Consider the following 15,180-nt stretch of genomic DNA (forward strand, 5'->3'; position numbering starts at 1 on the left):
GTTTTAGGCGGATTTCACACAGTTATATATGTATGAAATATATCTATTAGTTGTAAAAGTATACATCCATAAAGTTCAAAAGCTCGAAAATGAAAAATAAAATAAAAAATTGTATAACAGAGTATAAAATAATTTGCAAACAAGCTGAATAGTTCACCATTCAGGATAACCATCGTGCACGGTGGGCCCTCTAGTGGTCAGTATGAGACCAGCTGCACACTGGATTTTCAATGTAAAAGCAAATTTTGCTTCGTTTAATCAAACTTCGTTTAAAGTTGGTCTGTTTGGTCTTGTTGTAAAACATATATTTTACATACCAGTATAATGAGTTCATTTCTAATAAAACTAGTTTTCTAAATGTGAATAATGTTAATGCTTCAAATATTTCTGTTGTAAAGCAGCAGCCACAAATTACAGATGATTCTTATTTTAATCCCATTTGTTGTTTGCTATTGTACAACATGCTAAGGTTTATCTGTCTTATTTTGTCCTGAATGTTTTCATTTAGATATTGAAATGTATCAAAACAGTATTTAAAATAGCCTAAACCTTTTAGAGTCGTGTGTTTATCACATCCTAAGATTATTTTTGCTGTATTGTTGAACAACATTTGGTTGGCTTATTTTAACTCTGTTATAAAAACATCTTGGGGTGAGATCCTATGATGACACAGTTTTGAAGAAGGCAAATGAGTCTGCCCTAATATGTTTGTGTATTGATAAATGGTTTCTGGTAAAGACAATTTAGTCAGCTATAAATGAACTGGCTATTTCTTTCGGCTTTAGATTTCTAAACAAGACCTTTGTTTTGATGACTTCATGGAATCACAAATGTTTTGATTCTTGTTCATTATTCATGTATATTTTAATAACTTGATGTTTTTAGTGTTTTTAGTGTTCACCCCAATTTGTGATGCCTTTAATTCCCGCTTGTGTGACATTGCCTTAGTTATCTCACGCCACTTCATGTCCTTTAAGACAATACACTGGCATACAAATTGTTTAAATATAATTTTTCGAATTACATAACTCGACCCCAAAAATCTGAAGTCTTAATTAACCAGAATTATAAGTTTATTTAAGACCCTTTTTTTTAAGGGTCTTAAATAAAATCAAACTGAACTCCTCAGTGATCCAGTTTTCAGGACTCCCCTCATTAGGAATCAGAACCAGGATTAAACCCCAAACATCACTCGGTGACACGGACGCGCATGCGCCTCAGATCTCCTGGCCACATGAGTTTTGGTCACAGATGCGTCAAGTAGACAGAAACATCAAGCGTTTGACCGGATGTTGTGTAGGTGACTACCACAATAAAGCTGAATAAGAGGCGCAGAAAATGTCCCTGCTGTATAAAGAACAAATTTGTGTAAAACAAGCGATAATCGACCAGGAAACACAAAGCTATCTTAATATCCACTGATGTTGTGTAAATATTAAGCGTGTTAGACCGCCATTGTATTCAACTGTATCCATTACCTTTATGGTCGGTACGGCTTTTATTTTGAAAGTTTAAAGGGATCCTGCGCCCTAAGACCAGCAGCCTGACCTCTGCCTGAATGGCACCACCGCTGCGGCCGTCGCTCTGAGCATCAGAGCGCTGATCCTCCTCCTCCTGATCCCTATGTGAGTGTGTGCGTGTTGGGGAGGCGTGCAGCATGTTGACACAGATCCACTGAACCGCTGTTTTATTTTCTGCCCAACTCCCAGCAGGGTGTAAAGCTGCCAGCCACAGAGACCCACCATGGGTTAGTCAGAAAGCCACCTATGGATTATCCACTTTACGCACTTCAGCCAAGATGAGGATGAAGGGGGACAGAATGGACTTGTTTTCGCAGATACAGCCTGACAAAGACGGGGACTGAGAGTGATCCTCAGCTCCATCCCGACTCTCTGGAAATTTTTCTTTTAATTTTTTTAATTTTTGATTATTTATCTAATTCACTGAAGTCTGCGTGAAGCAGAGATGTTTGCTGAATTGCTGTGCGGCGCCGTGGCTCTGGTCCTGTATGTCAACACTCTGGGAGCCGATTTCTGCTACGATGACAGGTACTTACATGACTGAATGAATTGCGCACAGAACCCGCGTTACTAACGTCCCTGCTCCCTGCAGCTTCTCGCCTGCAGCGGATCAGTTGCTTCTCAGCAGCTGAAAGAGGCTTTTTCCTTGTTCTGTTGCTCCAACTCCAGGCATCCAGCGTTTCATTGCATCAGCATCGCAGCTGAGCTTTTCATTAATCTGAGCAGCAGAGTACTAAAGAGCAAGCATCAGGTATCAATGAGGAATGTGGCTTTGAAGGGCTGCTGAGTGATGGAAAGGTCCCAGTCCTCTGTCAAATTTCAGACGTCTGCAGGCACGTGTGCATGAATGCCTTCAAGACTCTGACTTCTCAGAATTAAAATCAGACTTTTCCTCCTGATTCATGATCAATATGATGGATGGATGGATGGATGGATTTTCATTCATTTTAAGAGTTTCTGCAATGGATATTACTACAAAAAGGCTAACCTTTTTGTAGTATAAATAACTAATGATTATATTTATACTATATTTAATTTGAGTTAAACTTTTTTCTTTTTTTTTTTTGCCATGCTTCCATTCTTTCTAAACTACAAATGAATGAGACGGTATTAACCGCCATTTGCAAATTAGATTTTGTTTATTATCACATGTGAATACTAATAGTTCTTGAATTCCAAATCATGAAAAAAAGCAAAATTATATTACAATCCCTACCTCAAAACAAGCTAAATTGGAGCCAGCCAGACTTTCCTCAGTTTAACAAACTATCTGGGACTCTTTTCCAATTCTGGCAGCCTTAAGTAGAATAACCTGTGGTTGGAGTGTAGTTCTAAAGCCACATTCTAATTCAGATACAAAAAAAACTTTAAGTTCTTCGTTGGTCTATGGAAACCAAAAACAAAGTCTGATTGCCTCCATTTAAGTTTGTTTTGTAGATAGATAGATTGATTGATAGAAAGATATTAATTCATTTTAAGAGTTTCTGCAATGGATATTCTTTGGCCAATATGTATGAATATATTTCTGCTTCTTTATTTAATGGCAAATTTTTGCACCTGAATGCCTCAGCTATCCTCCAGAGTGTAGACTAGCTGAAAAGGCTGGAGTTGCTGAGCTGACTTGGTTTTTCCTCAGAAACTGTGTCTTTGCTCCACCCGTTTTAGACTTTTTAATCGTGCATCGTGAACAGGGGTATTTGATAATATTTCTTTCCCTAAAAGTAAGGAGAGTTGTCACCCTGTCAGCTGGAAACGATCAGTGCCGGGGGGGTGTGGGGGCTCGGCATGCGGGGTAATGCATTACTCATAGCTGGCCTTTTGATATGTGATGGCTGAATGCTTGTCAGTGCCTCGGGCTTTATTCGCCAGCCATGTCTTGATGTAGGTCAGAGGCATTTCTCTTATTTGGTATCAGCCTCCTGTCATCACCTGATATGCCTACACAGCAATGAACCTACTTTTGCAGAATATCCGATATATTGGCTGTAATGTTTATATCTGCTTATGTGTAGTCTAAGGGTGACCTAACAGGTGCTGCTCCCACCCACCCAAGGGGAAGAAATAGTGCATTAACACCCGGCAAATCAAAAAGCCCTGTATTTCCTCTACAACTCCATTGACTGCTGTGTATTAAAACACTTCCTGCTCAGGAGCCTCCCAGAGGCCTTTTTGCTGAAAGGCTACTAGTTCCCTTTTATTAAAAAGGAAAATAGCAGAACAGTTCATTTGGATGCCTTGCTCTGGATTTGGCACTCAGTTTCTTTTATACAGGTTACTAGTCAGATCACGAGATTAAAATGCAAAAATTTTAACAAGTTAGGAATTTAAAGCCACATAAAAATCAATCATTTTTCATAAGAAACTCAGAAAAAAACCTGAAGCGATTGGATGTTTATTCAACAGAATACTGCCTCTTTCCTGACTTTATAGCTGCACATTGCCTGACAAGCTGCAACTTGTCCCTTTCTTAAAAAAAATATAAATTTGGGATTTTGGAAACATTTCCTGCAGTAAAATAAACAGTTGGTGTGGATTCTGAGTGAGCACCGCTCATCACTCTAAAAGGCTCATATAAGTTTATTATTCTCCATCACTCTAAAAACAGAGTGACAGAAGGACAGAATAACTTCAAAATTTAGCGGGTGTTTTTTTTTTTTTTGGTCTGCAACTAATGATTATTTTGTAAATCAATTAATCTGTTGATTAGTTTTTTCGATTAATCGATTAAAAATCAGATAGTCAAAGGTTCCTTAAAGATGGCTTTTTCCAAAATTGAACCAGGTGAAACAAAACCTTTCCATTTCAGGAGTCCTGGATGCAGCATATTGACAGATGAAAAAGATTTTTACTACTAAATTAGTTGACAATTGTTCCAATAATCAATTAATCAAGATTAATCTGAATAGTTGTTTCAGCCCCAGTATTTTAGCACATTTCCATGTGTCTTGTTTTTTAAAAAAAAAACTTCAATATTATCTTACAATATGTTTAACAACAATATAACAGCCATTTTTCTTTGCTGCTTTCTTGCCGTCCTCAAGAATCTCTGAGCTTTCAAAATTTCAGACATTAAAATCTATGCCTGTTAAAAGTCCTCAGTTTCTAATAATAGCAGTTTGAAATACTTAAGCATGACAAATATTGTATCCTGTCGTTTCAGATTGAAAAACTGCTCATTTTCCAACTAAAATTATGATTACTATTTAGTCCACTGTGCAGCTGTCAGCGTAATAAAAATAAATACAGATAACACTATAAATAATCTTATTTATAGCAGCAGTAGAAATGAATTTTTGCTGTTCCATTCTAAATAAAAGCTCTTGAGCATTTTGTGTTGTTTTTTAAAATTGTGGTGTAAAAACAGTGATAGTGTAGTATTTCCCTAAAGCTTATCAGTCTATGAAGACGTCTTGCTGGTCCAGCCTTATTTTTGAGCTGCTTGAAAGTTGGTGTTGTGTGTCCATAAAGCTGTCGTGGTGCGGCAGCACTGTAAGAAGAGGTTAGAGGCTGCAGAGTCAGCTGCTGTGAGGCTGCAGAGCGACCTCTACAACTATCAGAAACCCATATTCTTGCTTTTTCTGTAAGACTATCTTAACAGAAATCCTACTATATGTGTTTTGCTCAAAGTAATAGGGGGTTCCATATGAAACATATGGATGCCATACTCTGACAGCCTCATCCACTCCCTTTTTTTTTTTTTCTACATCTCAGGCTATCTGTCAACCAGCGTTATCTTGCTTTTAACGCCACGCGTTCAGGCTTGCAATTAGCAGCCGTATGTCTCCATGGGCTCCACTCGGGGGAGATGAGGGAGGAGCGAGAGGCATGGTGCAGCAGAGATCTATTTATTTCTTTATTTCTTTTATGAGTGAAACATTTTTGGATGCAGAGACTGATCTAATGTGCTAATGGGATGCCGGTGTGGAGATAAAGCTCATATGTATGATGGAATGAATCAAGCCGTTAGCTTTCACAAACAGCCTCCAAGTAGACCAGAGGTTTACATAATTTACTGGCAAAGTCATCAGTCATAGATAATGTGACGCCTTATGCAGAAAGAAGGAAGATCCATTGCTGATGTTTCACATTTTCTGCCTTTAAGCAGGATTGAATGAATCTGGTTGATCATTTAGCAGGAAATGATTATGGCTGTTTGGTCACAGGGCGACATTGATCTCTGGGTGATGATTGAAGATGTGTGCTGTTTGCTCCTAGTTGTATGATTGGTTCACAGACACAAAATCCGAGATGAAGCTGCTCACTCATCTAATGTGTTTCCGTGGTTTCAACTCACTTTGCTCAGATTTTTAACCACCAAAAAAATTGTACAAATGTACATATATTTTTTAGAAGACTGTAGAGCATACTGAGCATGGAGTCCTTTTTAGCAGCTCTCTGGATAAAAATGGCCTCACCGTAGATTGACCCGCTCTGCAGTGCCAAATCACCCCAGGGGATGCTCTTCCTCTGGAAACACTAATCAATAGTGTATACCCAACTTTGACACCTTCAGTGGAAAATGGAAATAATGAATCTTTTAGTCTATTCCTCTGTCTGCAGTGGAACGTATATAATGTAAAATGAAAACATTAATGCTTTGTTGATTTTTTTTTTTTTTTCTGTGCTATAAAGCTACAGAGGTACAGTAACACACATAGGGCTGCAACTAAGGGTTATTTTGCTAATCGTTTTGATTAATCTGTTGATTTTTTTTTCAATTAATCAATTAATAATGGGATAAAAAAAAGTTTCTTAAAGGTTCAATACAGGATTAAACCAGGCGAAACTAAAACTTTTCGACTTGTGAAGTTCTGGCTAGAGCATATTCACAATTTTAATATAATTACTGCTCTTGTGGGTCGCTCTGTCAGCTAAAGGCATGTTTTAGAGTCTCTTTATCCAGATAACGATTAATCGATTACTGAATTAGTTGACAATTATTTCAACAATCGATTAATCTGATTAATCGTTTCAGCCCTACGTACATCTAGGAGATATCAAATTGAATAGCTGCAAACTTTCAGGTTTTTCAATATTAACCAAACTTAATATTTTGTCACATTCTAATAACAATGCTCACTATTTATTTTGTTAGGGTTTTTTTTCAAACCAATCACAAAGTAAGTTTTTTTTTTTTTTTTTTTTTTTAAGCTATCAAGAATCTAAGCAGTGTGGCGTGCATATGTATGAGATACTTTTAAGTTTTCTTAATAAAAGATTGAAAAAGCATGTTTTTCCCATACATTTATAGACTTGTATTGGTGTTTTCCATGGTATTTTATGTCTCATTTCTTCTCAAAAGGATTGGTTTTATGGGTCATCCTTCCCTGTCAGGATGCTGATGAGTTAGACAAACAGTATCCTCCTCATTACCCTGCCCCGGTGTGATAATGTAAGACCTGACTCTGTGAGGATGTGTGAAGGCTGCAGGTCAAAAGGAAGGACGCAACTTCCCCTGGTGAGGGGAATGATTTATAATCAACAGTCAAACAGTAGATAACTTAAAAAATACTTCATCCTGTGCAGTCTCCAGGAGAGGACATATGATCAAGGGCAGAAGAAACAGAGTTCTAGTTTCACCTTGTCCCTCTCAGATGAAGAATTGGCTGTACTGGCATGCCTGGCCCGGTATCAGCATTTCTCTGTCCAGGTCTCCTAACTGGCAGTGTCTGTCTGCAGTGATGTGGAACCATGCTTTTGTAGCCTCAACGGTGGGTTAAAGTGGTTTGAGCCTCTATGTTACGAGCCTGAATCCAGCCACCCAGCAGCAGGAGTATCCCTTCCTTTTTTCCCAGTAAAGCTTTCACTGTCTGCACCCTGTAATTACCATCCTGCCTGTAGACAGGGACTCACTGCATGGTTCAGTAAATGTAGTGACTCTGCTGTCTCTCTCCTCTTCTCCTCAGCTGTAGATGTTGGAAGCAGGAGGTCTTCAGGCCTCCGTCTCTCAGTGCTTCCAGATGGGCCGGTTGGCAGCCATTGGTTTTTCCTTTCTACCAGTGTGAAGAGATCGTTTGAAGTGGATTCAAACGTAAAATGTGGTGTTGGCTTGTATTTTGCCAGAATGGAGACATCTACAGTATGTTCCCCCTGACCCCGGCAGCCCATAATAGCATAAGTGATGATAGCACAGAGAAACCCCCCCAAATGAAGTCATGCATAGATCATATCAGAATGGATGGAACCACCATAAAACCCCTAATAAATTATTAATCATCCGTTCTCTTAAGTAATACAAATTATGAAAAATATTCTGTTCAAATTTGGCTCCACGGCTCCCTAAGGGATGGGTTAAAAGCAGAGGACAAGTTTTAGATGTAATATACAATTGCACTGACAAAGAGGATTATTATAATTTTAGTTACAGGTTTATTTTATTTTTTCAATTTCCATGAATTACAATCTTAATACATTTGTTTATGAATAAAGACATCTGCATATTGCACATGAGAAATGGGAGAAAACCAGCAAATTTCTTTTTTTTTCCACAAGAAATTTTGCTTTTCTCACAAACTCAAAAAGCTTCTTTGGGAGTCCCTCAGCAGCCCTAGTTTACTTTAGTAACCTCTTAATATTCATCTAATTTTAAGTAATCCTAGCCTTTTTGCATACCCAAATGGGAAAGCAAATAACTTAATAACAACACACATTACAGTGTAGGCAAGAATACGCTTTGCTTTAGTCTATTTCTTTTTTGGTAGATTGTGGGTTTGTTTATTGCATTTTTATTTTATTATTACTATTGTTGTTTTTTTCTTTTCTTTTGTTGTTTCCTGTCTTTAAAGTGGACAGTTTACCTAAACGAAGTGATTGATTTATTGATTGATTGATTTCAGACCACTTACTTGAAACCAGTTAGACCTCATAGAAGGAACAATATCTGCTCAAATTATGCGTTAAGAACAAGGTACAAGATTGGCTTTTACTTTTTGCTCTTCAATTCCACACGGAAGAGTTTGTTTTTCCCATATTGTGTGCTCACTGATCCGAGAAAGATGGTATTTTTGGTCTTCCTTGGCCCAGTCAAGCAGAAATTTGGCAGTTAAAGATGCATAAAGATGAAAGGAAAGTCATGTTTTCTGAATCTAGTGTCTACTGTCCCATGTTTTCTTAATGTTTAAACCTAGCACAGGATTTGAACATAAGTCAAGTGCTGGATTTCCTTTCTCAGTCATTTGTTTAAAGTAATCTGTTGTTGCAGGTTTAAATTAAGCTCAAACATGTCGATGCATACAGATGTGATATATCACCAGTGGTTATCAGTGGGAGGGTGGCATGAAGATCCTCTCCCTTTCTCACTTTCTGAGTAGTAGGGAGTAACATATTTTTGCAGAACTGAATGAGATATGTTGCATACAATTTCTGAGGCTAGTTGTTAAGTTTAGATAAAAAAAGAAGCATTCCAGAGCATCATATGAATTCTTTTACTGTGTTTTAATATGTGCACTCTTTATTACAATATTTAAAAGGCATTTTAATGTTAAAATCAAAACATTTGTGGATGCTCTTTGCCCCAAATCTGTCTCTTTCCCTCAAACATCCTAATGAGGAAACCCACTGAAGATGATTGCTATTGTGGAAACTCTTTCTTTATTCATGATGAGTTGCAGCTGAAAAGCTTGATTTTTATTGCAGATACCAACATTTAGAAATGGATTAATTGAGATCATATTTATTTTTATAGGAACAAATCGACTACATGCTCTTATTTTTCTTGCACTCATCGGGTCTTTAATATCTCTCAATCAACCAAAATCTTATCAATGAATTTCCAGGCTTGGAAACATGTTGGACATATTTTCCTGGCTGATCTGACCATTAACACAATAGGGGTAATTCAAACTAAACAAACATTAACAAATTACAAACATCAGAAGTACAGTTAGGTTTGGCAAAAAACTAATCTATATCTTAGAAAAATGAAAACACACCAACCGCAAAACCGATCCTAAGTGAAAAATGAGAAAAGGAAAATTCAAATTCCCCCTTCTAGCAGCAGCTGATTGAACAGTCCAATTTACCCTCCTGTATTTAGCAGATCTCAGCCCTGGCTCCCATCTTTTGTCTGCCCAAACTCCTAGGCATCATAGAAGGCAGGAAACAGATTAGTGAAAAAAAAACAGAAAGAAATATGAATGAGTGCAAACAAATACACTGAACTAAACGTCTGTGCTTACTAATAGAACACATGTATTTGAACTAAGAATAACGTTTTATTGCAAACTGAAGAATGTGTATTGATTAAATAAATAAAGGTGCATAAATAGTACAGACTTAAGGCGTGGCTATGGGTTTAGCCATCACACAATTTCCTGTTTAATAGTTAGCTACCCTTTGATAGATAGCAGACGACCTAGTTGATTCTGTGTTGCTGTGCTGGTCCAGTCGTGCTGCAGCAAGGCATCCCCAGAGCATGACACTTCCACCTTCATGCATTACCAAACATGATTTTTTTTTTTCTGGTGTCCAAATAAGTGGGTTTTAGACTTATCAATCCACAGACAAACAAATCCAGGTTATTTTTTAATTTTTTTTCTGGCAACGTCTGACCTTCATGTGTATCTCTGTCAGCAAATGTATCATTTATTTACATACTTCCTGGTACAGTTAGCGTATACCTGCTTAGAAAGCCAATCTTTGGCATACCGACAGTTGTTTTGAACGTCTTCCACTTTTTAACTGCTTCAAATATCAAATTGGTTTGATGGCTCTTTTAATCCCTGACCAGGTTGTCTGAGGTTTAAACAGGCAAATATCCATAATGCTAAAAAAATCATCCCCATCATGTGCACTATTTCTTTTCAGAAATGTTGATTTGTTTTTGTTTTATTTATTTTGTTCAAATTTATACAAATATCCACGTGATCTGCTATAGAATCTGGTGGACATAGAAGGGATCTCTTGCAGCAGCTAAGTGCTTCTTCTTCCAGTAATAAAATAGGATTATCTTTCAAAATATTTTGTTATAAAATCAGGAATAAAAGATCAATTGTAAAATCTTTAAAAGGTTTATTTTTATATTACATAACGGTAACACAGCAGCAAATCAGTGTTGAAAGAGAAAATAAATATCAGGACCCCTGAGGTAGAACTAAATGCTATTAAGCTATCAGATATCAATATTAATTGTTTGGGACATAGGATTGCATTGAAACTGTGATTCTGTGAGACCCGTGGAAAATCTCAAAAGAGCAGGTGGTGTTAATGTTGCATTGGATTGAGCTGCAAATGGGACACTATATCCCTTTTTTTCACAGTAAATTAAGCATTTTTTACTCTGTTTGCATGTTGAACATTCAATAAAAAAATAAAAAAGGCAGAAAGTTAAACAGAAGCCCTGATCTCTGGTTATGAATCCATTACTTCAAAGTATATGGCTGATGGTTAATGAGCTATCAAGTTGGATGTTAAAGCTCTCGTCTAATGCACAAGTTGGCATATGATTGATAATAAACTGATATGAATCAAGATTAGTATTTGCTTGTACAAATTGAATCAAATATCAAGGGGATATGCTCAGAATGTAAACTGGAACTAATAATAATCCGTAACTGCCAAACCTTTGTCTCTCAACCACTGTAATCCTTAAAATCCTCTCATACAGAGTATGGTACTTCCACACTGTTGGAGAGCAATAAGCTGCAGTTCCAGATGGTGTCTAGACTTCCATCAGTCTTAAAAAAACTGCTGATAGCTGGAGGGCAGTTGATCACACTTCGGATGTAGCTTTCCTGATAATATTTAGTCTCACAGAAAACGGATTCATCAAAACGTCAATGATCACCTGAGTTGTTTTTCGCTCGGCTGATGTTCATGGTGTTGCTCAACATTACAGTGGTGATGCCATTTAGCAATAATTCACAATTTCCTTGTGTTGTTCTTTTGTTTTTCCCCAATTTCCCCATAACTCTTTGAATTTCATTATCTTGGATGCAAATATACATTCATTATTTTAATGGAGTTGTGATACAATCCGTAGGAAAAATGAATCGTCTTGAAAAATTTCACTAAACTCTGGAGACTAATGGATAAGATTAGACCAAAGCTTGAATTTCTTTGTAAAGGTGTATCACATTTTGCAGAGACTCAGTTTTGCAGCTCTATTTTGGGTTGTGATTCTGAAAGTTGTAGCAGTGGACCAAACTTTTGAGTGTAGGAGTCACCATGATCACAGTTTCTTGTAAGCCCCCGCGGCCTGTCGGCTCTGCTAGCCTAAGCTGTTTTAAAGCAGCATTAATCAGGCTCTGTTGCTCTGTAATCACTAAACTGGTCTGTAGTGGGAAGAGATCGTCACTATATATGTACTGTAGCATGCATGTTGAGTTAGTTGCTTGCTAATAGAAGATTACCTTTAGTGCACTGCAGAGTCCTCTGAGGCTTTTCATTGCTGGTGTTCTTTGCAGCTTTAATTAAAAGCCAACAGATCTTCTTTCCTAACACATTATGTGGTTTAGCAGCACACAGACTGACTGCATGCTGCAGATGTGCAGGAACACACAGATAATTGCCTGAAATAGCAATAATTTGTATTATTAAACAGGAATTCCTTCATATGGTCTGTTGTTAGTGGCAAAGATTTAGGCCGGTATGCAGTTATGTGAGAAAAGCCTTAAAGCTGCCAAATAATACACAGAAGTAAAATGACAGCTAGATTGGACTATTTCAGCAACAATGGAAGGCTCGCCAAGTTGTTAACTAAATAGCATTATCCATGTATTGTGTGCGATCTGTGTACTCTTTATTCAATGTTTTGAAATGGTTCACCAATTAGCAACATCTGGCTTTGGGTTACACCACTGACATGGGTTTGAAATGATTTAACTCTGCTGGGCTGAGTTGTTAATGGGTCTCGACAAGGGTTTGGATTTCCTGGGCTAACACTGGCTGAAGGTTCTTAAGCAGTGGCCAGTCTCAAGCTCTTGGCCCTCTTCATATTAATAGGATTATCAGCACTGTTGACGAGAGGGAGCACGACGTGTAAGCAGAGAACCCAAAGCCATCAGACACAAAAACTCCCCTGTCCCCAATATCCAACAGGGATACTTTAGTGTAGCGTGGAGACGGAAAGGTCTTTCTTTTCTCTCCATCTCTGAGGCATTGTTCCCAATCGAGGAGGGTTGGCTCATTTCGAAAAGGTTATGACACAACTTGGCCCATTCAGTGGCAGCGTCTTTGTCTGTTGTAAGAAGGAGTTGTGTGGTCCTTCTGTTCTCCCCGGGCCCAGCGAAGGAGGCCATTGGTCACCAAATAGAGGAGAATTAATCTGCTGTTGTCTAAAGGACAAAAAGCAAGACCTTGGTGTTCACTGGATGAACAGAGGAGAAAACCACTGTAGCTCTGACTGCCGAAGCCATCAGAACCTGCCGAATAAACTCATTACAGTCATTTGAGCTTCGGTACAAATGTTCTGTCTTAGGAAAAAGACAGAGCACAGATGAGCTCAGGTATGCTATAGTGTCTTAGGTATGCAAGCTTATCGTTGCTTTGAGGTGACAGGGTTTTAGCAGTAGGAACATTTGGAATCAGTTAAAACTCTCAGAATAATTGATTTACAGATGTATTTTGTATTAATTATAGGCCATTATTATGAGTAACAAACTGTATTTGGATCAAAAATTTTGAATATTTGTCAGTTCTATAGAAAGTGGTGGCCAGGATCTACTTTGTAACGCGATCAAATAGAATTGGGCCTGTGTAAGATTTGCTCAATAAGCTAAACTTAAAGGAAGAGTCCACAGTTTTAGATTGTCATGGAATTAATAATGGTATTTAATGCAAATACACAGATAATATGATAATTAAAATATTTGAGTGTGTGTGCAGTCTGTTTTCTCAAATCACCAGAAGGCCATGGGAAATTTAACCTGGCCAGTCAGACTGCCTTAAACTGTGTACACAGCATGTCAATCTGGAAAGGAGCGAATAAAGCCTGATTTCAAATACAGAACATACAAAAGAAACAGTTTGCAACCAATCAGGTAACTATGAAAAACTTATTAAAAAAAGAAAAGCTCTTACAGCAGCCAGTTATTTAAATTCTGACAATATAAGCAGCTTTTTGGAGACATAATAAAAGGCATCAATGAAACATTAATCCTTCGCAGATGCAATCTTGACTGTCATGGTAACAGAAAAGCACTGTTGCATTATGGGCCCACCTTCCACACTGTGATTGGTCCAGTTTGTTTTAGACTGGAGAATATTGAGCCTTGGGCCGAGGCATACACTGTATAATTTTTCTTTGCAAATCGGCTTGTAGACGATCGTAGCTCTGCTTCAACAGCAGGATTTGCCCACGAACATCTCACGAGGGCCGATGGAATTTCAAACATGTTTGATTTTCCCCCGACCTTACGATTCCTGATTGGGAGGTGGTCACAAGAGGCTAATCGCCCCTTATTACCCACCGGTATACTATATGACGCAGGATGCGCGATAAGGCTGAAACTTGAACCAATCCCAAAAATCTTTTGCAAAACTGAAGAAAAGGGGCAAAAACACATACAGTGTATGCCCGACCTTACTAGACTGATTTACCTATAAGTAAATCTTGCTGAACCATTAAAGAAATCGATAACTTCACACTAGTAAATCAAATAACACAAAACTGAAAAATAATTTACCAGTTATTATATTAAAATAATATAATATTGATTATTTCTAAAAAAAGATTAAAACTATCACAGACAAATTAAAGTACCTTTCTCATTAACAGTGAACCAACATACCTGTGCAGAGTGCATGCATACATACAGTACAGGTGCAGAACTCTCACTGAACAAACGCCTGATTTCAGTGATTTTCTCAAATAGTTGCTTAACAAAATGTATTTCAGGGGCTCTAGCAGGCTAATTTATCATTACTTTTGTATATTTCTATTTATTTTTCTAGCAACTTATGTTTTCTGTTTTTAATGGAAGGGTATGTACTCTTTCATGCACAACTGTTTAAACACACACACACATACAGCAGTCCTTTACCTTGATTGTTATAATTTACTTTTAGTTGGTATTTTCTGTAATTATGAGAAAACAGTTTAAGCCATCTGACTGATGATGTGCAGCCACAGGTTAGGGAGGGGCTGTTTGGAAACAACTTTTTAAGCCTCTATGTTATTATGGCTACAAGCTTATGCTGCAGGTCATACATGCATAACTTTGTATTTAACTCACGGTCCTACTACATACTTTATCTTATCTTATCACATGGATATTAATACTATTATAAGATCTTGCATTCAAGTCCAACTGAAATAACAGCATAAAGAGAAAATCATAATCAGCTTTTTTCTATATCTACATTCTAACTATCACCTATTTCCATTAAAACCAACCTGAAATAGTTAAATCCTGAATACAAGCAATTTAAACCAACTGCCTCCTTTTTAGAGCTCCATCATTTGAGGACAGCTTGGAGGGGCACTGCTGCTCTGCTGCATGGAAAGGGGAAACCTAAGAAGGTTTGGGCTTCTGATCAAGGTGCCTCCTATAGACTCATCAGGCATTTCTCAGAGAGGAGCCCTATAAGACTTAGAGATCCTCTTCTGACCTCAGAACACCCTCTAATTACCTAGAACTAGTTGGAAAGGGATGTATGGGTTTCCCTCCTGAACCTCTTACCTCGAGAGCCTCTACTCAGTTAAGAGGAAGGGAACGGATGG

General features: G+C 37.7%; 1 protein-coding gene across 1 annotated transcript in view; it reads left to right on the plus strand.

The window, feature by feature from the left end:
- Window positions 1-1,572: 1,572 nt before the first annotated feature.
- LOC119795231 (protein O-mannosyl-transferase TMTC2-like) overlaps window positions 1,573-15,180 on the plus strand; it is a gene marked incomplete at its 3' end in the record, with an annotated part of 48,313 nt that continues 34,705 nt past the window's right edge. The window contains exon 1 of the mRNA XM_038303114.1: window positions 1,573-2,048. Coding sequence (XP_038159042.1) covers window positions 1,966-2,048 — 83 coding nt within the window. The remainder of the gene's footprint in view (window positions 2,049-15,180) is intronic.

The sequence above is a fragment of the Cyprinodon tularosa genome, unplaced genomic scaffold, assembly GCF_016077235.1.
Source record: "Cyprinodon tularosa strain WSP-4 unplaced genomic scaffold, ASM1607723v1 ctg504, whole genome shotgun sequence".
Lineage (NCBI taxonomy): Eukaryota > Metazoa > Chordata > Actinopteri > Cyprinodontiformes > Cyprinodontidae > Cyprinodon > Cyprinodon tularosa.